This window comes from Asterias rubens, chromosome 18 (genome assembly GCF_902459465.1).
Source record: "Asterias rubens chromosome 18, eAstRub1.3, whole genome shotgun sequence".
NCBI classification, from domain to species: Eukaryota; Metazoa; Echinodermata; class Asteroidea; order Forcipulatida; family Asteriidae; genus Asterias; species Asterias rubens.
The window spans coordinates 417,257-440,600 of NC_047079.1; the positions used below are offsets into that span (position 1 = coordinate 417,257).

The following is a 23,344-nucleotide window of genomic DNA, read 5'->3' on the forward strand; positions in this document are numbered from 1 at the left end:
CTTCTTAATTATCGTTTAGATAATGAGTTCTATGAAGGCCACACAAATAACAGAAATATGGACTTAGACTTTGCATGTATCTTGTGACTAATGGTCCCATACTGTTTTAATGCTACTTGTGAAACTGCAGCTCAAAACAATGGCGGTATTTGTATTATACAGAAAAACAATGTGTGATGGGCACCTATACACGGGTCGAATTCGAACCCAAGGCTTTTGCCATTCAGAGCAGATATCTGACCCGGTAGACCCACCGTTATTAGCTAGCCAGGGTGGTACATCTGCTAAAAAACAACAAGATGAAACTGTTTCAATATGGAAAACGTGCATTTTGGGGCATGTACTGCAGTGGACAGTGCACAAAATACATGTCAATTGCAAGATTGTTTGAAGGAGATAATTTCGTGTGCGATACCTGAAGTGAAGGCTTTTAACTTTATTTAAGTTATAAACAATTTTTAAAACAACTGTTAAATTATATTATTACTGCCAGAGATCGGATATAGCACCTTGAAAGGCAGTGGACACTATTGGTAATTACTAAAAAATAATTGGTTGCATAATTTATTTATTTTTTATTTATATTATTTTTTTATCCAGGGGGATAATGGTTTATTTACAACATTTCACTAAATCGTACATCAGATCGTCAAAACAAACAATGTTTAGTGAAAGCAAGACACAACGTTTTTAAGGATAATTAACACTTAGAACATTAATCATCTTGGAAAAGAACAGAATAGTAATCCCGATGAAGAAACTGGCCAACTTATTGTTACAAGTGGAAATAAATTTTTCCATGGCAGTATAATTTTTTAGTTCTGTTTTGAAAACTAAGAAGGATAGTCTATTCTTAGACATTTTCATTTTGTAGATATGAAAACGGCAAATCAATAAAATAAGAGTTGTAGCTTTACACTTAAAGTCTGTTTTGCCAAATAAAAACGCTTCATGGTCAAGGATGATGTTTAGCTTAGTCTTATAATTAATCCATGAAGCCACTGCTGTTTAAAAAGAAGTTGCAGCGGTACATGAGCAAAACAAATGGATAAGAGCTCCTCCTGATTATTACAAAAAGTACATAAATTAGAGTCCAGCCTGTTGATTTTGAAAAGGAAACTGTTTGTGACTAGAACTCTATTAATAAGTCTACACTGGAGACTAGAACTCTATTAATAAGTCTACACTGGAACCAGCATAAAAACTTAAAGACACGGGACACTATTGGTAATTGTCAAAGACCAGTCTCCTCACTTGGTGTATCTCAACATATGCATAAAATAACAAACCTGTGAAAATTTGAGCTCAATTGGTCGTCGAAGTTGCAAGATAATAATGAAAGAAAAAATACCCTTGTCACACAAAGTTGTGTGCATTCAGATGCTGGATTTCGTGACCTCAAATTCTAAATCTGAGGTCTCGAAATCAAATTCGTGGAAAATTACTTCTTTCTCGAAAACTAAGTCATTTCAGAGAAAGCCAATTCTCACACTATTTTATACTATCAACCTCTCCACATTACTCGTTACCAAGTAAGGGTTTATGCTAATAATTATTTTGACTAATTACCAACAGTGTCCACTGCCTTTGAAGCAATGGAAAGATGTTGATAGTATATAACATTGTGAGAAACGGTTCCCTCTGAAGTAACGTAGTTTTCGAGAAAGAAGTAATTTTCCACGAATTTGATTTAAGTGGGCTAAGTGGAAACAGAAGGGAAGTGAGCGTATCTCTGGTTCCACACGGTTCCGTCACTATACTCTCACTTGTTGTCTTCAGATACATTTGAACGTTATTTTAGATTTCGAATCAGGTTTTTTCTGTTCTTGAATCGTTACCAAAGAGGGTAGACAACATATTAATGAGAAGGCATCATGGATAAAGTCAATTTTACAAGTTTTTGTCCACACCCTGATGGCTGTTAAAGGCAGTGGACACTATTGGTAATTACTCAAAATAATTATTGGCATAAAACCTTTTTTGGTAACGAGTAATAGGGAGAGGTTGATAGTATAAAACATTGTGAGAAACGGCTCCCTCTGAAGCAATGTACTTTTCGAGAAAGAAGTAATTTTCCACGATCTTGATTTCAAGACCTCAGAATTAGATTTTTATGTCCCGAAATCAAGCATCTGAAAACACACAACTTCGTGTGACAAAGGGTGTTTGTAAGAGAAAATAATCAACGGTTTGTGCTTTTAACAACAGAGAAATTATGTTCAAGTAATAAATAACTTTTTATTATAAAAAACACTAACTCAAATACTTTCAAAATTACATTGAAAGCACCTGTCGGTCCCTCTGAAAGTGCAATTTGATTGCAGATCTATCCAGTACACCCAAAAGCTTGTTACGGATACCTGATCTGCACCCGGGTACATGCCCTGTATGGTATCCTGACAACATCAAGATGGAACCACAGCAGAACCTGACTATTTTTCACGTGAGAAGTCCGTCGTCTGCTAGGTTTTCTGTATTGTTTTAAATTTGATTTTTCAGGGTGAAGGACTAAAATTAGCCTTGGTATCCACCATTTTCGGACTCAGCACCCCCAAATTAGTTAAATCAGGTATGTTACCAACTTTTACTCAAAAAAGCCGCTCACTTCCTTAACAAGAGCCCTTTTTGGAAATCTGGTCTAGACTATAATGAAATCAAACCTGGATATGTGTGAAGGAAATAGCCTACTACTGCACCACATTAAATAACTCCACAGGCATTCTTGATGAAGTCGAAACCAGCTATTGCTGCACTGCACAACAAAAGCATTGGTCGGGATATAAATAACTCTGACCCATACCGCTTTATAGATTAAATTTGCATATCTATAAAAGTCGGTTTATGCATCCAAATATGATCACTCAACAAACATCACGCAAGATATCAAGTTAAAAATAGATTGTGAACTTTGTTAACCAGTAGAGCATGCCTGGACATAGATTTGGTTTGTACTAACAAAGGTGGACATGCTCGACATCATCAGTCTCATATAGACTGCGCCATGATTGTATTGTGTTAGTTTCAGTATTGATACACAGAAGTTACGAGACTGCAAAAAGAAGGAAATATCTATAGCATAGTAATATACAGTATAACTTGTTAGATATGCCAGTTGTACAGCCTATAATTTGTTTGGCTGACAGGTAAGTAGCTTTAATCTTGTTTTATCCCGTCTAATTATAGTTATATAATATAGGCCTAATTAGAAGTCCTAATTAGATTGTACTTTGATGTTTCACCGTTTTCCCGTTTTCTTAAAGGAACACGTTGCCTTGGATCGGTCGAGTTGGTCTTTGACAAGCATCCTGGAACCGTTTGTTATAAAATCAATATGGTTAGAAAGATGTTGTAAAAGTAGAATACAATGATCTACACAAATACGCCTCGAAATTGCGTGGTTTTCGTTTTACCTCGTCGAAAAACACGGTCGGCCATTTATGGGAGTCAAACTCGTCCGATCCAAGGCAACGTGTTCCTTTAACGGATACACTATGTGGTTTTCAAAGCTCATTATGTGTTCATAATGATACGATCATTTCAAAGAAATCTCATAGTTTGGTCAAGCGATTAAATGTTGGTTTGATTTTGATTGATACTTATTGCGTAAGTAGAGTGTGTACAGTTAGTGTTTGGGAAGTCTTTTATCATGAATGCACGAAGGCCTATATACCCGTAATATGGCAATAATATGAAAAAAAATGTAATAAAATGTTGCATAGAACGTTTCATTCGTCAAAACTTGTCTGCTGCCCCCCCCCCCCCCCCCAAAAAAAACCCTCCTATTTGATGTTAGGGCGTTTTTTCATCAAAGCCTCTTATTCCAAATAATCAAAGAGTACAGCCAATCTGTCAACATTTGTTTAATGATCAAAATCATCCAAAGTACTGAACTAGAAACAACTTTATAATGATATTCCTTGCGTATAATTTGAACATTATAAATGGAAGCAAGCCGGAATAAGCACGATCACAACAATCATGAGTCAATAAATTTGCAACAGGGATAAAGAATATTCATTTTGTTTTTTGACCATTATACACTGATGTGTGTTAGCACTGTACTCAGTACTTTCCCGAGTTCTGTGAAAACATTGCTGACTGTATCCCAAACTGGAAGTGAGAACGGTTGCTGGGGTGCGGTGGGGTTAAAATTTGCCGGGATTTTTCCGGCAGTTTTTTCCCCGGGAAATGGCTCTGCAGTGTCAAAATAGGCTTTAGCTTTCAATTGCATTGTACCGGTAAATGGAATAGAAATACCTTCTTGGTTGTTGTTTTAAATGTACATGGGCATGGTTTTACTCTAGTCTGTCAATACAAATGTTGCGTTTAAATTCAAACGATAGGTGTTGCGTAATTATTTCTTCAGTTGACGATTTGGACGGGCGGCGAAACCGTTCATAATACCATTGTCTTTGTGAATTTAAATGTAGACCCTATAATTTCAATATTCAAATGCACAACGATAAGCTGAGTCTTTTTATAGGGGTCTTTATTTCTACTCCAAATTGATAACTGATTCAACTTAGCGTAAAGGCCTAGTAGAGGTTTTTGGCCAAGCTTGGGTTATGTTGGAAATACTTTAAGACCTCATTTCTGCTATAAGGACGAATGCTATAAACTGACAAAACATACAACCGACACTTTCAAAAATCAAAGATTTTCATAGAGTATCTATCTGTGCCATTGCAGTCATATATATACTTTTCTTGACAGCAACCGACACAATATACTGCAATCATGGAAGTTGTTCTTTGGCGAATCATAACCACAGCATAACCGTTGATTTAAACGGTGTTAACAGGAGGTCATCTGCAAACGGTGTTAACAGGGGGTCATCTGCAAACGGTGTTAACAGGAGGTCATCTGCAAACGGTGTTAACAGGAGGTCGTCTGCAAACGGTGTTAACAGGAGGTCGTCTGCAAACGGTGTTAACAGGAGGTCATCTGCAAACGGTGTTAACAAGAGGTCATCTGCAAACAGTGTTAACAGGAGGTCAACTGCAAACGGTGTTAACAGGAGGTCGTCTGCAAACGGTGTTAACAGGAGGTCGTCTGCAAACGGTGTTAACAGGAGGTCGTCTACAAACGGTGTTAACAGGAGGTCATCTGCAAACGGTGTTAACAGGAGGTCGTCTGCAAACGGTGTTAACAGGAGGTCATCTGCAAACAGTGTTAACAGAAGGTCATCTGCAAACGGTGTTAACAAGAGGTCATCTGCAAACAGGAGGTCATCTGCAAACGGTGTACTGCAGACTTCGAGCTGTATTATAAACGGCACTGTAACAAGCCGACGACAAGTTGGCTCATGGTTCTATAGGATTATGCAATATGGCCAACGAAGAAATGGTCACACAGAAACAGCGTAGTAAGCAGATTGACAGATATCTCAAGGATGAACGGAAAAAATACAAAGACTACGTCAAGAAAACCATGAGACTGCTCCTTGTCGGTAAGTTTCGGTTTTCTAATAAATCGTACACTTTCAGAAACGAAGACTCGTTTCTCACAGCCTTGCTACCATGGGGCAGCGCACCGTATCGATACACCTCTCGTCACTAACCCCTGGGAGGGATGTACTGGGAAACAACGCTGATTGGCTCAGGAAATGGGAGACTTTCTGGGACGATAGAGGGCAGCAGACTTACCGGGTAAATCCATTGTTCTCAGAATTATGCGCATGTTCAGAACTACGTAAACAATAGACCTTTTCGCAAATACTGGGGCGCGCGCGTAAAGCTTGGAATTAGGTGCATTGTGGTCTAGCTGTATTCCAAATTTGATCCATATCTATCCCACAATGCACCTCATTCAAGAGTCTGCGCTTGCGCATTGGTATTTGCGATAAGGTCTATGGAAATTTACCCGGTATGTCTGCTGCCGCCTAGCGTTGGAAAGTCTCCTATTGGTTATGTGTTAGATGATGTCAAGTGCGTGCGCGCGTAGTTTTAAGATATTTGCGTGTTGATCACGCCCGCGTTTTTTTATGACACGATCACGTTTTTTTAAAACAAAAACAATTTTTTAAGACGAAAGACATACGTGCGAGCGTAGAAAAGATTGAATACGTACGCTTATTAATGGCTCATTTAAATGTGCTAGCATATAGCACATTTAAATTTGTAAATTCCAGGGGTTATGATCGAGCAAGGCATAGTGGGAAAATAGTCTGGTCACTGACCAAAGATTCCTTGACGTCTCTTGTTAAAAATCTTAGGTCAGGTATCACCCACGGTTAAAAATAGAGCATGACGCAACTTGTCAGGGTCGGGGGTCATCTCCAGGGAAACCATGTCTGCACTAGTTGCGATAACGTAACCCTCCTCCCGACGGCCGCAAGGCCGGAGGGTTACGAGATTATTTTGATCGGCAATTAATGACAATCTGGTTCAACACGTACAGTTTCGACAGCTATAGTCACCAGATTTGCCCCATTTTCACCACTTACAAAAATCATGAAACTTAATCCTCAATCAATGTCTAATGAACACTCAAGTCAAAACACCTTTGAAAAAATATTCCAGATCCCAGAGCGATTTCCCAGTGTTATATATTTTGAACTTGTCGCATCGCTTTGCAAACGCTTTATTTGGGCACAACGCCTGCATTGGCAATAACTGGCATAAAAACTCCTGGATCTACGGCCGACAGGACTGACATTACGAGTCCGCGTACCGAACATCAACGATACTGTCCGAATGTTGACGACAACACGTTCGGAACATTTCGGTCAACTTCGAAAGAGGAGGAAGTTCCTCCTTTTTGGTCACGTGAGTTTGGGTGATACCGGACCCTAAATTCGACAGAGCCTAGTCGGAGATTTTTGGGTCTGGGACCAGACTAAGTGGGAAAAATGACGCAGTAAGATCGATCACCCCTGGGAACGAGGTTGCGTTTCTCAGTATGTGTAAAGAGTTGACCACTCTGTCACTAAATGGTTAATTAAAAAGATGATTATATTTTTACAGAAATAGTTCCCTGTCCGATGAAAATGTAACGCTCTCTATAGTGAAAATGATATACGTTTGTGCTATTTATGAGACGTCATCAGAATAGGTGAGTCTGACTGGTTTGGGAACCAAAATACAGACAGAGAAGAGTATTAGGACCACTATGGTAGACTGGAAATACATGTAGTTTGGGAACCGAATGGTAGCTTGGAAGAATGTATAGTCTGGGAACCAAATGGTAGACTGGAAGAATGTAAAGTCTAGGAACCAAATGGTAGACTGGAAGAATGTAGTCTGGGAACCAAATGGTAGACTGGAAGAATGTAAAGTATGGGAACCAAATGGTAGACTGGAAAATGTATAGTCTGGGAACCAAATAGTAGACTGGCAGAATGTATAGTCTAGGAACCAAATGGTAGACTGGCAGAATGTATAGTCTAGGAACCAAATGGTAGACTGGAAGAATGTATAGTCTAGGAACCAAATGGTAGATTGGAAGAATGTAGTCTGGGAACCAAATGGTAGTCTGGAAGAATGTATAGTCTGGGAACCAAATGGTAGACTGAAAGAATGTGTCTGTGAACCAAATGGTAGACTGGAAGAATGTGTAGTCTGGGAACCAATGGTAGACTGGAAGAATGTATAGTCTGGGAACCAAATGGTAGACTGAAAGAATGTATAGTCTGTGAACCAAATGGTAGACTGGAAGAATGTGTAGTCTAGGAACCAAATGGTAGACTGGAAGAATGTATAGTCTGGGAACCAAATGGTAGACTGGAAGAATGTATAGTCTGTGAACCAAATGGTAGACTGGAAGAATGTATAGTCTGGGAACCAAATGGTAGACTGGAAGAATGTATAGTCTGTGAACCAAATGGTAGACTGGAAGAATGTGTAGTCTAATGGTAGACTGGAAGAATGTAGTCTGGGTGGGAACAAATGGATGAAGTACAGGAAAGGGTATGCGAACCGTAGGGGTAAAATGAAATATTAAGTTGGTCTAGAAACTAAACGAGAAGAAGTGGCACGGCTTATATATTCTGATTTTATGAACATCTTTGGTTGCATTGTTGGAACAAGACCACAACTTGGCTGATTTTGATGTTGGACGGGACGCCACATGATCAATTTATGTTTCTTTCACACACATTTCCAAACAAATAAGGAAAAATCAAAACCGCTGGAAAAAGGTTCATATTTCTAATTAACCCTTAGTTTAAAATAATTGAGTTCCAATATCTTGAATTGATTAGCCACTGATGACAAATATCCTTTATATTTGCATTTAGGTGCTGGGGAATCCGGGAAAAGTACAATAGTCAAGCAGATGAAGATATTACACCAAGGGGGATATAGTGATGTGTGAGTACATGAGTTTTGTCACAAATTGTTACAAAGGATTCCCTTGTATATCTGCAACGACCTAAACATTTTCCAACTCAGTTCTACTGCATGGGTTTTGGTTTGAATTCCTCTCCACCTCCTCCGGGCGGCCTTTTACTTTCGTACTACACTACAGCGCAGAGGAAGAGTCAGAAGAGTCCAAAGAGTCACTATAGTGAGAACACCAAACCTATCAACTAGGTCTACCTGTCTCATTTGCTACAAGATTTGTGTTTTGTTTGTCCTGACCCTACCTCCTCATTGAAGTATTGGACCGCATTTAAATCCCTCTCAAACGAAAAATTTACTAAACACCATATAACTTTATTTACATATTGTGCAGAGAAAGAAAGGAGTTTGTTCACATTATTCGTGGTAATCTTCGCGATGCAATATTGGTACGTATATCATTTACACCCTTTGATTTATGTCGGTCTTGCCACCGAAGTTCACCCAACTATAGCTTTCTTGATAGATGCTTTATCCAACATTCATAAAAACTGAGACAGTTTCGCTATTCTTATTGGTGAAGAGCGCGTCGCGTGGGCATGTATAACACTTTGATAATGACCAGTACAAAGTGTTGAAACATCATGGGCGTGAGACGCGAGCTTGCACCTGTGCTTATAAGACAGTTCATTCATTCCTATTTGTCGAGAGCAACGGTTGAAACAGTTGTGCCACATCACGCGATACGCGCGACGCGCACAGAATCTCGTTATACGGAGTTGTTTGCCCGAGGGCCTTACCGTTTCATGGAGCTGGAGGGCTGTTGTGTTGAAAGAAATCATTGAACATTTATAATTGTTGCATTTATTTTACTTTTTGACCAAAAAAGTGTTGATGTTTTTTGACCGAAAATGTACTTATGAATGGGAATCAAATTGTGTTGAATCGGTTTTCAACTAGTGGTTTAAACCCGCCGAGGGCCTGGATCTTGATAATTTACCTCGACTTCGTCTCGGTATTATCAAGTCCAGGCCTCGGCGCGGGTTTAAACCACTAGTTGAAAACCTCTTCACCACACATTGATTCCCTTAATAAAGTAACCACATGTTTTGTTATAATAAAAAAAAATACACAACAAGAACACCCGAGCAATATGCCTGTTATTTTGTTCACAGAACTCGGGAAAGATTGAGTATACAGTGCTAAGTAACACACATCAGTGTACATGGTTAAAACCAAAATGAAGATTCTTTATCCCCGATGCAAATTTAACATAAAATAAAAGAATGTTTTTTCCTAACTTTGCCGCAGACGATTACTGGAAGCATGCAAACATTACAACCAGCCATTGACTTAGCTGATGTCAGTTTACAACCTTGTCTTGACTACATGCTTGACAACGCATCATGTCCAGACTTTCAATACAACAAGGTAATAATACTCTTATTGTATACGTGCATCAATCCAAGTAAAATGTCTTCAATTTCCAAACTAATTGGCTCTGTATTCACTCCCTGTAGGAGTTTTACGACAAGGCTAAGTTATTATGGGAGGATGATGGTGTACTTGAATGTTACACCAGAGCCAATGAATATCAACTGATTGACAGTGCAGAATAGTAAGTATATTTTGGCTGTATAGTCGCGCTTGTGTCCTGTGAATGTCTCATTTTCATTGGTGTACCAGAAGGGTGCGCCCCTGCTCAGAACCCTTGCAATCCCCTCTGCCACGATATGAGATCAATACATTAAATAAACCATCCAGAAACAAGGTCTTTGTTGATCATTTATATGCCATAGAAGACCGTGAGATGACGCTCCAAATTCTGCTTTCGAGTAGTTTAACCCGCACAGTACTTTAGTATACAAATATTGACTGCTTCGAGTGCTATGGTTAAAACTATGACTCCCGAGGTGATCCCCGGGAGCGTTCTATTTTCCCGAGGGAGTCATAGTTTTAACCATTGCACGAGTAAAAGCAGTCAATATTTGTTTTATAACACCCCAAACATTTCTAAATACTGTACTATTATTATTAAGTTACAGACCTGAATGCTACAATCCACGGACGACGCGAATACAGATTGCAAACACTTTTACTGTGCTGCATGTAGTGTCGTTTATGAATTGTCCATTAAACGAGGCAAAGTCTAATTAAATGAAACATTCTATTATTTCAAGTTCCACATTTCAAATATTTAAACAAAATACACCACCCATTGAACTAATGCAAAATATTCATTAGGCTATTTGTTTTAACTAACATCCTACTACATTTGTCATTTGATTGGAGGAAACAAATTGTGGAATCACCAAATTGAACAACGATGCTGATGAAGCTAATGTCAATTAAAATGCATTGTGGTCTAGGCCCTAAAGAAACCTGTAACAGTAGGCTTATGAGACAAACAACAACAATGATGTATGGTGGCCCTGAAGGGACATATCGCAATCTTTGCAAATATTGCGACATTGCAGATAATATTTGCGATGCAATGTTCCCTGAGGGCCACCATAGTGAAGAATACGCTACTAAAATGGAATTTCCTGAATGCCGTTTGATCTAGAATCTAATCATCCAATTAAATGAGCAGGATCTACTGGGATGGGTCTTTAATTCCGTTTATCTGTGTTTAAGTTCACGTTTGTTTATATTATTATCAAGTTTTCTAAGCAGAATTGATGAGATTCGGGAACCAGACTTCCTTCCTTCTAACCAGGTGAGACTGAGTCGGTTTCTATACATGCATTTATATATTGGTCCTTAGAATTCAACAATGAAGGCAAGGTCAATCTAGCCCTCGGCGGCCTTACACTTTCGTATTGTACTACAGTGACTGCATCTGTGTACGGAGGAAGAGTCCTATATAGGGCTAGGTCAATCAAAGCCAACAACTGCCTTTGGTAATTACTGACTAAAAAATACACTGCAGGTAAATGCGAACAGATTTTTCTGTCAATGCACGACATTTTTGTTTACAATTTTTCTTCTTTAATCACAAACATTAATAACCAAATATTCAATTTTCAATGTAAAACTTGGTTTGTTCTAAGTTACGGAAAAAATTTAAACAAAGGCACATCAAAAAGTCTTGCTATAATGTAATGGTATTTTGTGAGGTTGGTTTCATTGTGTATAAGTATTTGACTTAAAATAAGAGGATTTGAATTGGGGTATTCTTCGGATAAATATTTATGTTTCAAACTCTAAAATATCCATTTGTCCTGCAGGACATTCTTAGGTCTCGAAAGATTACGACTGGCATACTGGAAACTTGTTTTGACGTTAAAAACATCAATTTTCAGTAAGTTGCCTTTCTTAATGTACATCCTTTGTATGCGTATAATGAACTGTATGAAGGACACAAGACGACAGCGAAAAGACGGTCAGAGAGAGCTGTATGAAGGACACCAGACGACAGCGAGAAGACAGCCAGAGAGAGGAAATAAACTGACAAAAATAACAAAATAGTATTGTTTATTTCGTTTGCGATTGAACTATGTCCAAACAACAATGGTGCGTTGCATTTGTTTTCAGGATGTTGGATGTCGGTGGGCAGCGAGATGAAAGGAAGAAATGGATTCAATGTTTTTCAGGTACGTGTAGAGAGCACATAGACAGACTGTTATAGTGTGTTGAAGTGTCACTGACAAAATATGCTTTATTAGAATAGTTACATATTATTATTGGTATGCAGCCCGAGTACATTGGTATACAAATTTCAAGTTAAATGTAGTGTCACCGGTTTTTTTCTTTTTTTCGGCGCATTACGTATTTATGAGAAGAAAACAAATCCAGAAAAAAATTACAAAATTCACCCGTGGAGTTTTAACTGAATACTTTAATTACTTGTTGAGAAAATAGCAAAAAAAACCTGAACTGAATATGCACGAAGAACGTCGATGCCACCCTGGTTTATCTAGCTAACAGCGGGTACTCAACCACTCTCAGGGGCCTACTCATGGCAGCGTTCAATTCAAACGGAATACAAAGCCAATTTCCAAAGGTCACCTACTCACCTACAACTGGCGATGTTTAGAGGTTCCAATTAGTTAACATACTTCTATTGACTTCTAATCAACGAGGGCACATCAGACGAAATGATTTCGCATTATGCTACTACCATGAGGCTTTGGATCAAATGTAAAACCAAACCATTTCTTTGTATTCTTGGGAAAGTACATTTGTTAATTTTGTTGTTGTTGTTGTGGTTGTTGTTGTGGTTGTGGTTGTGGTTGTTGTTGTTGTTGTTGTTGTTGTTGTTGTTGTTGTTGTTGTTGTTGTGTGTAATTGTTTGGGTTTTTTTGGGGGGGGGGGTGGGGGTTGAAATTGTGTCATTCCACTAGTTCATTGATTTAGTCAAGGACTAGTGTTCATTTATATTAAACTCATTTTAACTGTGGAGATCAGCGACTTTGATAGTGATTCAGATGAAAATGTTTGTCTTCAATATTAGTATACTGGTATAAGCATTATAATCGTCCAGCTTTCAAATTAAAATTTGCTAGTTGGGTAATCACCCATCTGTTTTATGTGATTGGGTTGCATTGATTGTTATGTGTTTGATTGGTACTACGTAGATGTAACAGCACTCATCTTCGTAGTTGCATGCAGTAGTTTTGACCTGGTGTTACGTGAAGACCAGAACAAAAACAGATTACAGGAGTCGTTGGACCTTCATGAAAGATTATGGAAAAACAGGTAATGGTTTCTTTACGCCTTCATTGCAAATAAAGTTGACCTACCAACTTCTCGCTGAACGAGAGATGAAGTCCAGGAAAGACTTAAATGTAGGCACACCTACAACCTTTTCGTCCTTGCCATAGAGCTATATCTCTATGGTCGTTACACGTCTCTTTATTGCTTTATCGTCACATGAAAAAGGCTATCATACACACAGACCTGTGTAAAATTATACTCATTATTATTATAACTTGTGACCCGTCGAATAGTTATTGTCATCAACATATTTTGGACTTATACCACCATTAGCTCTTCTCATCAGTTGGTGCCCTTTTTTCGCGTTTCTATTTGCGAATAAATTTATTTCTAGGTCGTGGACCCAAAACGATACTTTTCATAAAACTGTTTTTAAAATGTGATCGTTTCTGTCTAGATTTCTAAGGGGTACGTCTGTCATCATGTTTCTGAACAAACAAGACATTTTAGCAGAGAAGGTGTCGAGACGCCAGTCATCGTTAGTGGATTACTTCCCAGACTATGAATCCTACACACCACCGGGTAATAATCTATAATTCAATATTGGATTTACTCAATCATATACAAAATTTAATGATATGATGATTTTATTATTTATCAAGTAAATAGTTATATAATTAATAATTGTGAAATCGTTCGATCACCAAATTATAGTTATTTATTTAAAAACTTAACTCACTGTGAAATGTCGTCAAGGTCAACAGTTATTTCTTGTTCAGTGTAAGTCTTAAAAGAATCTTCTGAAATGTTAAAATGTATTTTAATCTTGCATAGAAATAAACAAGTCCAATGGTGTTTCATATGATGATTTATCAATCATATTTGCAGCACTGTGGTTGCCGTATTCAACTAGTTAATTGTGTGCAATGTGACTAACATCGGGTGAGTCAAAATACCAAATCATTGGATGGGAGCTATTATTTTAAGAACAAGACACATATTGATCATAAGAGTCAATTTCTTAGTAGGTCATGGATTTGTTTATAATAATGAAAGGATGGGGAGTATTGATAAAGGCGTTCAAGAGATATTGTTTCAATCGGGTCACATAAAAACATATAGGTCCATATAAATTTGAAAACATGAGCTCGGAGATGCGTTAATCTTCAAGGAGTCCAGATAGATGGAAGAGCTGGACTTCAGTGGATTTTATTTTACATAGTCCTAATAACATGGTCCAACAAAACCAAACGACTTTTTACAGGGCCAACACTAACTAAAAGGCTCTAACGAAACCAAACGACTCTTTTCAGGGCCAACACTAACTAAAAGGCTCTGTAAAAGCCAACGAAACCCAACGACTCTTTTCAGGGCCAACACTAACTAAAATGCTCTGTAAAGAGCCAACGAAACCCAACGACTCTTTTCAGGGCCAACACTAACTAAAAGGCTCTGTAAAGAGCCAACGAAACCAAACGACTCTTTTCAGGGCCAACACTAACTAAAAGGCTCTGTAAAGAGCCAACGAAACCCAACGACTCTTTTCAGGGCCAACACTAACTAAAAGGCTCTGTAAAGAGCCAACGAAACCCAACGACTCTTTTCAGGGCCAACACTAACTAAAAGGCTCTGTAAAGAGCCAACGAAACCAAACGACTCTTTACAGGGCCAACACTAACTAAAAGGCTCTGTAAAGAGCCAACGAAACCAAACGACTCTTTTCAGGGCCAACACTAACTAAAAGGCTTTGTAAAGAGCCAACGAAACCCAACGGCCCTTTACAGGGCCAACACTAACTAAAAGGCTCTGTAAAGAGCCAACGAAACCAACGACTCTTTTCAGGGCCAACACTAACTAAAAGGCTCTGTAAAGAGCCAACGAAACCCAACGGCCCTTTACAGGGCCAACACTAACTAAAAGGCTCTGTAAAGAGCCAACGAAACCCAACGGCTCTTTACAGGGCCAACACTAACTAAAAGGCTCTGTAAAGAGCCAACGAAACCCAACGGCTCTTTACAGGGCCAACACTAACTAAAAGGCTCTGTAAAGAGCCAACGAAACCCAACGACTCTTTTCAGGGCCAACACTAACTAAAAGGCTCTGTAAAGAGCCAACGAAACCCAACGGCTCTTTACAGGGCCAACACTAACTAAAAGGCTCTGTAAAGAGCCAACGAAACCCAACGACTCTTTTCAGGGCCAACACTAACTAAAAGGCTCTGTAAAGAGCCAACGAAACCCAACGACTCTTTTCAGGGCCAACACTAACTAAAAGGCTCTGTAAAGAGCCAACGAAACCCAACGACTCTTTTCAGGGCCAACACTAACTAAAAAGCTCTGTAAAGAGCCAACGAAACCCAACGACTCTTTTCAGGGCCAACACTAACTAAAAGGCTCTGTAAAGAGCCAACGAAACCCAACGACTCTTTTCAGGGCCAACACTAACTAAAAGGCTCTGTAAAGAGCCAACGAAACCCAACGACTCTTTTCAGGGCCAACACTAACTAAAAGGCTCTGTAAAGAGCCAACGAAACCAAACGACTCTTTACAGGGCCAACACTAACTAAAAGGCTCTGTAAAGAGCCAACAAAACCAAACGACTCTTTTCAGGGCCAACACTAACTAAAAGGCTCTGTAAAGAGCCAACGAAACCCAACGACTCTTTTCAGGGCCAACACTAACTAAAAGGCTCTGTAAAGAGCCAACGAAACCCAACGACTCTTTTCAGGGCCAACACTAACTAAAAGGCTCTGTAAAGAGCCAACGAAACCCAACGACTCTTTTCAGGGCCAACACTAACTAAAAGGCTTTGTAAAGAGCCAACGAAACCCAACGACTCTTTTCAGGGCCAACACTAACTAAAAGGCTCTGTAAAGAGCCAACGAAACCCAATGACTCTTTTCAGGGCCAACACTAACTAAAAGGCTCTGTAAAGAGCCAACGAAACCAAACGACTCTTTACAGGGCCAACACTAACTAAAAGGCTCTGTAAAGAGCCAACGAAACCAAACGACTCTTTTCAGGGCCAACACTAACTAAAAGGCTTTGTAAAGAGCCAACGAAACCCAACGGCCCTTTACAGGGCCAACACTAACTAAAAGGCTCTGTAAAGAGCCAACGAAACCCAACGACTCTTTTCAGGGCCAACACTAACTAAAAGGCTCTGTAAAGAGCCAACGAAACCCAACGGCCCTTTACAGGGCCAACACTAACTAAAAGGCTCTGTAAAGAGCCAACGAAACCCAACGGCTCTTTACAGGGCCAACACTAACTAAAAGGCTCTGTAAAGAACCAACGAAACCCAACGACTCTTTTCAGGGCCAACACTAACTAAAAAGCTCTGTAAAGAGCCAACGAAACCCAACGACTCTTTTCAGGGCCAACACTAACTAAAAGGCTTTGTAAAGAGCCAACGAAACCCAACGACTCTTTTCAGGGCCAACACTAACTAAAAGGCTCTGTAAAGAGCCAACGAAACCCAACGACTCTTTTCAGGGCCAACACTAACTAAAAGGCTCTGTAAAGAGCCAACGAAACCAAACGACTCTTTACAGGGCCAACACTAACTAAAAGGCTCTGTAAAGAGCCAACGAAACCCAACGGCCCTTTACAGGGCCAACACTAACTAAAAGGCTCTGTAAAGAGCCAACGAAACCCAACGACTCTTTTCAGGGCCAACACTAACTAAAAGGCTCTGTAAAGAGCCAACGAAACCCAACGACTCTTTTCAGGGCCAACACTAACTAAAAGGCTCTGTAAAGAGCCAACGAAACCAAACGACTCTTTACAGGGCCAACACTAACTAAAAGGCTCTGTAAAGAGCCAACGAAACCAAACGACTCTTTTCAGGGCCAACACTAACTAAAAGGCTTTGTAAAGAGCCAACGAAACCCAACGGCCCTTTACAGGGCCAACACTAACTAAAAGGCTCTGTAAAGAGCCAACGAAACCCAACGACTCTATTCAGGGCCAACACTAACTAAAAGGCTCTGTAAAGAGCCAACGAAACCCAACGGCCCTTTACAGGGCCAACACTAACTAAAAGGCTCTGTAAAGAGCCAACGAAACCCAACGGCCCTTTACAGGGCCAACACTAACTAAAAGGCTCTGTAAAGAGCCAACGAAACCCAACGACTCTTTTCAGGGCCAACACTAACTAAAAGGCTCTGTAAAGAGCCAACGAAACCCAACGGCTCTTTACAGGGCCAACACTAACTAAAAAGCTCTGTAAAGAGCCAACGAAACCCAACGGCCCTTTACAGGGCCAACACTAACTAAAAGGCTCTGTAAAGAGCCAACGAAACCCAACGGCCCTTTACAGGCCCACTGAAAGACATTGTCACATGCCCTCCAATTGAAGTAAGCGTATCTCTGGAACGCCTTTATCAATCACCCCCATTCCTCTAACATGGTGAATGTAAATCCTTGACCTACTTTGAAATGGACATTATTTGTTCAAGATTGTTCTTGTTTTTAAAATAATAGCTCCCATCCAATGATTGCGTTATTTAGGACTCACCCAGTATAACAATAAGTGTTTTATTCGCCTATAATAGAGACAATCGAAGCTCCTGAGGGATTGTGTTGTTTTTCAACAAAACAGAAAAGAGCAGCTCAACGCAGACGAGAATCAAGTAAGAATATTAAAAAATGGACTTAATCTTCAGCAACATAGTCACTCACATCCAAGTAAGAATATCAACCAAACAAAATGGACTTAAATCTCCAGCATAATAGTTACTCACATCCAAGTAAGAATATTAACCAAACAAAATGGACTTAAACATCCAGCATAATAGTTACTCACATCCAAGTAAGAATATTAACCAAACAAAACGGACTTAAATCTTCAGCATAATAGTTACTCACATCCAAGTAAGAATATTAAAATGGACTTAAATCTCCAGCATAACAGTTACTCACATCCAAGTAAGAATATTAACCAAACAAAACGGACTTAAATCTCCAGCATAATAGTTACTCGCATTAGAAATCAAAAACATTGGTTTACTCAGAAACCAAATCATTCCTTCTGTTTGGCGTTTTTTAATATATATTTTATACAAGCCTGGGGAACACAGTCCAAGTTTGGATTTTAGAAGTGTAGAAGTTTGGAATGTCACAACACAGACGGTACGGCCCCCTATGCATACCGTCTGTCTTATTGAAATTGTCTGTCTTTTATAGGTTGTTGTATCTTAGTTTTAGTTTAAGTTACTGTAGAATCTTTTATTTCCACTTTAACATGGTATATATTGTGCTTGGCCTACAGCATTCCCAGCTTTGAACATCGTGGAAAGTAGAGAGTTCTTCAAGGCCAAGAGTTTTATCAAATCTAAATTTCAGGTAAAAATACATTTCTGGTCTAAAATTACGAATGAGGATCTTGGGAGTGAAAGCAATAGCAATAATATGACTTTTTTATATAATAAAAGTATTGTTTTGTTAATTGAATGCAGTGAAATAAATTATTAATTAAAAGTACAGTCCAAAGGTAAGTATTATATTTATGAACAAAACAGGTCGTCGACAAGAATTGGTAACTATAACTATAGCTTATGCATTTTGCAATATTTTACCATCTCTTTCAAGTGTTCAAAAATGTCAGATGAAAATGAACCAAGACACAGGGGTTCATGGTTTTGAAAGATAGACATTATCTGATCCGGTTTATTAAAAACAGTCTTTTTCCATCCGTAATAGCATTTTTCCCATTCATAAACACATACGCGTAAAACAGTATGAACAACAGAGGCAATACTCTGAAACAAAATGCTAAATTCAGTTCATTTCTGTGCATAACGAATAGCCAAACAACAGAAGATTTATTTTGATCAAAATTACGTATACTCAGTTTATCTATACCAAGAATTCATTTGTATATAGATATAATTACTATCGGTGATAAATTGTCGAGATATAAATTGTTTGTTATTGTTTGTTATTTCCTCAGAGTATATGCATTACGGTAAACAAAGAGACAAGTTACAAGAAATGTTACTATCCTCATTACACATGCGCAGTGGATCAAGAGAATATACAGCGTGTGTTTCAGGATTGCACAGACATCATACAAAGAGAACATCTTAAAAAGTTCAATTTAATGTAAAACTATACATCAGCATTACTCGCAATTTGCTTGACTTGACTGAAGTTACTAAACTTAAAAGAATAAAAATAATCATCGCAGGACACTTACACCAAAACAAGCAAGCTTGGAATTATGTCAGTTAATTGACAGATCCTTAGCCATAGCTCTCATTGTAACTAAGAGCTATGTTTTCAAATACTTACAGCTGACGCTTTTTTTTTTTTTTTTTTTTTTTTTTTGGGGGGGGGGGGAACACAGCCACTTTTAAAGACAGTGGACACTATTGATATTAAAAAATTGTCAAGGACAAGTCTTCTCAATTGGTGTATCTGAACATATGCATAAAATAACAATCCTGTGAAAATTTGAGCTCAATTGGTCATCGAAGTTGCGAGATAATAATGAAAGAAAAAAACACCATTTTCACACGAAGTTGTGTGCTTTCAGATGCTTGATTTCGAGACCTCAAATTTGAGGTCTCGAAATCAAATTCGTGGAAAATTACTTCTTTCTCGAAAACTAGAGGGAGCCGTTTCTCACAATGTTTTATACTATCAACCTCTCCCAATTACTCGTTACCAAGTAAGGTTTTATGATAATAATTATTAACCAATAGTAATTAACCAATAGTGTCCACTGCCTTTAACTGAATGGTAAAAAAAAATATCCATCTTATTTTCATTATTGCCGGGTAGCCTTTAAAGCATGGTTATTTGGTTGGTTCATGCCTTTGCATGTCGTTTTATTCAGTATTAAAGGAACACGTTGCCTTGGATCGGACGAGTTGGTCTACGAAAAGCGTTTGAAACCGTTTGTTATGAAATGCATATGGTTAGAAAGATGTTTTAAAAGTAGAATACAATGATCCACACAAGTATCACTCAAAATTGCACCGGTTTCATTTTACGTCGCGAACTAACACGGTCGGCCATTTATGGAAGTCAAATTTTTGACTCCCATAAATGGCCGACCGTGTTTTTCGACGAGGTAAAACGAAAACCACGCAATTTCGAGACATATTTGTGGAGATCATTGTATTCTACTTTCTAACCATCATAATCTTTCTCACCATACCGATTTTATAACAAACGGTTTCAAACGCTTTTCAAAGACCAACTCGACCGATCCAAGGCAACGCGTTCCTTTAATGTATCATCAATCAGCATTCTGTTTATGGATCAGATCGTGACAACAGTACTACACAGGTGAATTAATCACGGTACATCTAAGCCTTTAGTCAAGGCACACGCGGCACCCCATCAGATGTCGAAAAAATACTTCGCCGCTCGTGTTGGTCTTTTTTCGTGCGTGATATTTTGGGGTGCCGCCGCTGCGTGCGCCTCGAATAAAGGCTATAATAATTATGTACATTTTTGTTATAACCAGTGGAAAGTTTTAATGTATAAAGTAATTTGTATTTTATTATTTATTCGGTAATCATGTACATTTCCATCTTTTTCTTAATTCAGGAGCTTTGTATTTGTGACACATTTGAACATCGCTTCGTCAAACACTGCTATTTCCATTTCACCATTGCCGTCAATTCAGAAAACATCAGCAAAGTATTCGAGTCGTGTAAAGACATGATCCAGCGATTACACTTGGAGAATTCTGGAATAATCCGCTAGCCACTCCCATCAGTATCATACTCAACGTTCCCATCTTTCAGTGACATCACGCTTCTTTATACATCCACACCGTGGCTTGACTTATCCGAGAGCGAACCGTCTAGAACGACACACCTCAAACTTGCAATGCTGTCTTGATGCTCTACACATTTATTATTGGGTTAAAATCAAATCATTTGTAAATAAGTGTTTAAACGATAATAATTATTTTCAAACAACTGAAATTTGTTTTCGTTTTACGTGTAGATAGAGTCAAGAGGGGAACACACGACCGCCCATCATCCCACACTCATGACTTAAACGCCCATTTAGACCATTATTCGACCGCTTTTCAGCATGCTTTCTCAAATTAAATATCATATTACCTCTGCTTTGGTGCTCGTAGCCGCCACTGTAGCATTGCAGCATCAGAATGTTATTCGACAATTAGTCACCAAAGAAAGTATAATAATATGGGACATTTCAACTTAAAAAACACTGTTTGATAAGTCACGTTGAGGAACCAAGCTCTCTGTTTTCTAGGCATTATAAAACAGAACCCGGGTAAATAAAAATGGAAAGTTCGGAACGGTACCGGTTTAGAAAACTGGATCACTTTGTGGAAGTGTCGTGGCCTAAGCTGTAAAGCGTGTGGGTTCGAATCCCAAGCCACGACACTTGTGTGTCCTTTTTAAGCAAGACACTTAACCATTGCTTCGTCCTTCGGATGGGACGTAAAGCCGTTGGTCCAATGTGTTGTGTAACGCATGTCAAATAGCCTAGCTAGTGCACTTATCAAAAAGAGACAGGGTTCGCCCCGGTGTTCCTGTTGGCTGCTAATAATGCGCCGTAGCACCTTGTTAAAGGCAGTGGACACTATTGGTAATTACTCAAAATAATTATTGGCATAAAACCTTACTTGGAAACGAGTAATAGGGAGAGGTTGATGGTATAAAACATTGTGAGAAACAGCTCCCTCTGAAGAGATCTAGTTTTCGAGAAAGAAGTAATTTTCCATGAATTTGATTTCGAGACCTCAAGTTCGAAATCAAGCATCTGAAAGCACATAACTTCGTGTGACAAGGGTGTTTTTTTTTGTCATAGTTATCTCGCAACTCCGACGACCGATCGAGCTCAAATTTTCACAGGTTTGTTATTTTATGCATATGCTGAGATACACCAAGTGAGAAGACTGCACTTTGACAATTACCAATAGTGTCCACTGTCTTTAAACCATTGTCTCTCATAATTTAAATCTGTCAATGCCTTCTCTTTCTAAATGTAAGCGCATTGAATAACTTGTTGGTAAAACGTGCGCTTTTTATAAGACTTTGATACTACTAGTAATTGGTGCTTTTAATTGCCAATCATTGCAGTTTTGCATTACATTTTCTGAATCGCAAGACTGCTTACCGTTAAAACCCTAGGAATGAGCGAGTACTGAATAAAAAACATACTCGGACTAATATAATAAGTTGAATACCCTCCATTGAAACAGTTTTTGACGGATGTTTAAAACATTGTCCTTCCTAATTAACTAAAATCAAAATATAGTGTACGTTCAGACGTTTCTATATGAATGTTTCGTCGTCCCACATGCAACTCAATTTTGCTGTAAAAAATCTTCAAGGCTGTATATATACGCTTCCCAAAAACATGAAATAAGGGAGTCTGACTCGTCTATTGCAAAGCCTAAAGCACTGCTTCACGCTCATAATGCTATAGTAGGCCCCTATGAATTGTCATTGTAATTATGCCCATTAGTGTTTGATGACATTAATGACATAAAAGGTAATATTAATATTGTTTTATGTGTGTGTAATAAAACGACAGTTGTGTCATTGCTATTCCTCTCTCATCTTGTTTCTTATTACCGGTTTCTCGTTTGGGTGATGTACACTGTATTATAGGCGGACGGAGCTCAAACCTCAAACCAAAGTCGTGTTTCGAAATGACTTTTGAAAGAAAACTCGGCGTTTCACAAAATACATAGACTTGACCCAAGTCGAACTTTCGTCGAGTCCTTCGTCGCGTCGAATTACTCCACCGAAAAACTGCATCTTGGAGCAAGATCGAGTGTGCACAAAACTAAAGGCTGACCATTTTGACTCGAACCCAGGCTGGTCGACCATTGGTTGACTACTATGGTCGACCATTTTGAACCAGCTCGAGCCCATGGTTTCTTCACTGGGCCCAATTTCATAGAGCTGCTAAGCACAGAAATTTGCTTAGCATGAAATTTCTTCCTTGATAAAAACGGGATTACCAACCTAATTTCCACGTGATTTTTAGGATAAGCAAACAACAGCTGAGGACCAGCAACAAGCAATATGCAACAAATGGAAATTTAGTTGGTAACCCTGTTTTTATCAAGGAAGAAATTTCATGCTAAGCAAATTTTTGTGCTTAGCAGCTCTATGAAATTGGGCCCTGGTCCCAACAGTATGTTCCATTCTAAAAAATAATTCAGGACGAATGTGGGTAATTATCTGCACACGTTCGTCCTAGGAAAAAAACCCACCCACACCAGGGTCGACCCGAAGCTAAACGAACCATGGAGCAATAAACGAACGTACCCAATGTTTTACTCCAAATGTTTAACTATGTAACTGTTCATGTAATTCTGCTGCTGGCATCGAACTGAATAGATTTTTAATAAACCATTGAATGAAATGAATGAATGAAATCGGGGAGCGGGGAGTTCGCGCG

The 23,344-nt window shown here is 38.8% G+C and overlaps 1 protein-coding gene across 1 annotated transcript; it reads left to right on the forward strand.

Annotated features, from left to right (window-relative positions):
* Positions 1 to 3,050: 3,050 nt before the first annotated feature.
* LOC117302699 (guanine nucleotide-binding protein G(s) subunit alpha-like) lies at positions 3,051 to 21,323 on the forward strand. Its single transcript, XM_033786696.1, has 14 exons — positions 3,051 to 3,143; positions 4,714 to 5,449; positions 8,237 to 8,309; positions 8,674 to 8,728; positions 9,591 to 9,710; positions 9,800 to 9,897; positions 10,944 to 10,998; positions 11,510 to 11,583; positions 11,817 to 11,875; positions 12,860 to 12,980; positions 13,396 to 13,520; positions 17,494 to 17,571; positions 18,210 to 18,283; positions 20,498 to 21,323. Exons 2-14 carry the CDS (start codon positions 5,329 to 5,331, stop codon positions 20,654 to 20,656), a joined length of 1,212 nt encoding a protein of 403 aa, XP_033642587.1. The 5' UTR covers positions 3,051 to 3,143; positions 4,714 to 5,328; the 3' UTR covers positions 20,657 to 21,323.
* Positions 21,324 to 23,344: the final 2,021 nt, after the last annotated feature.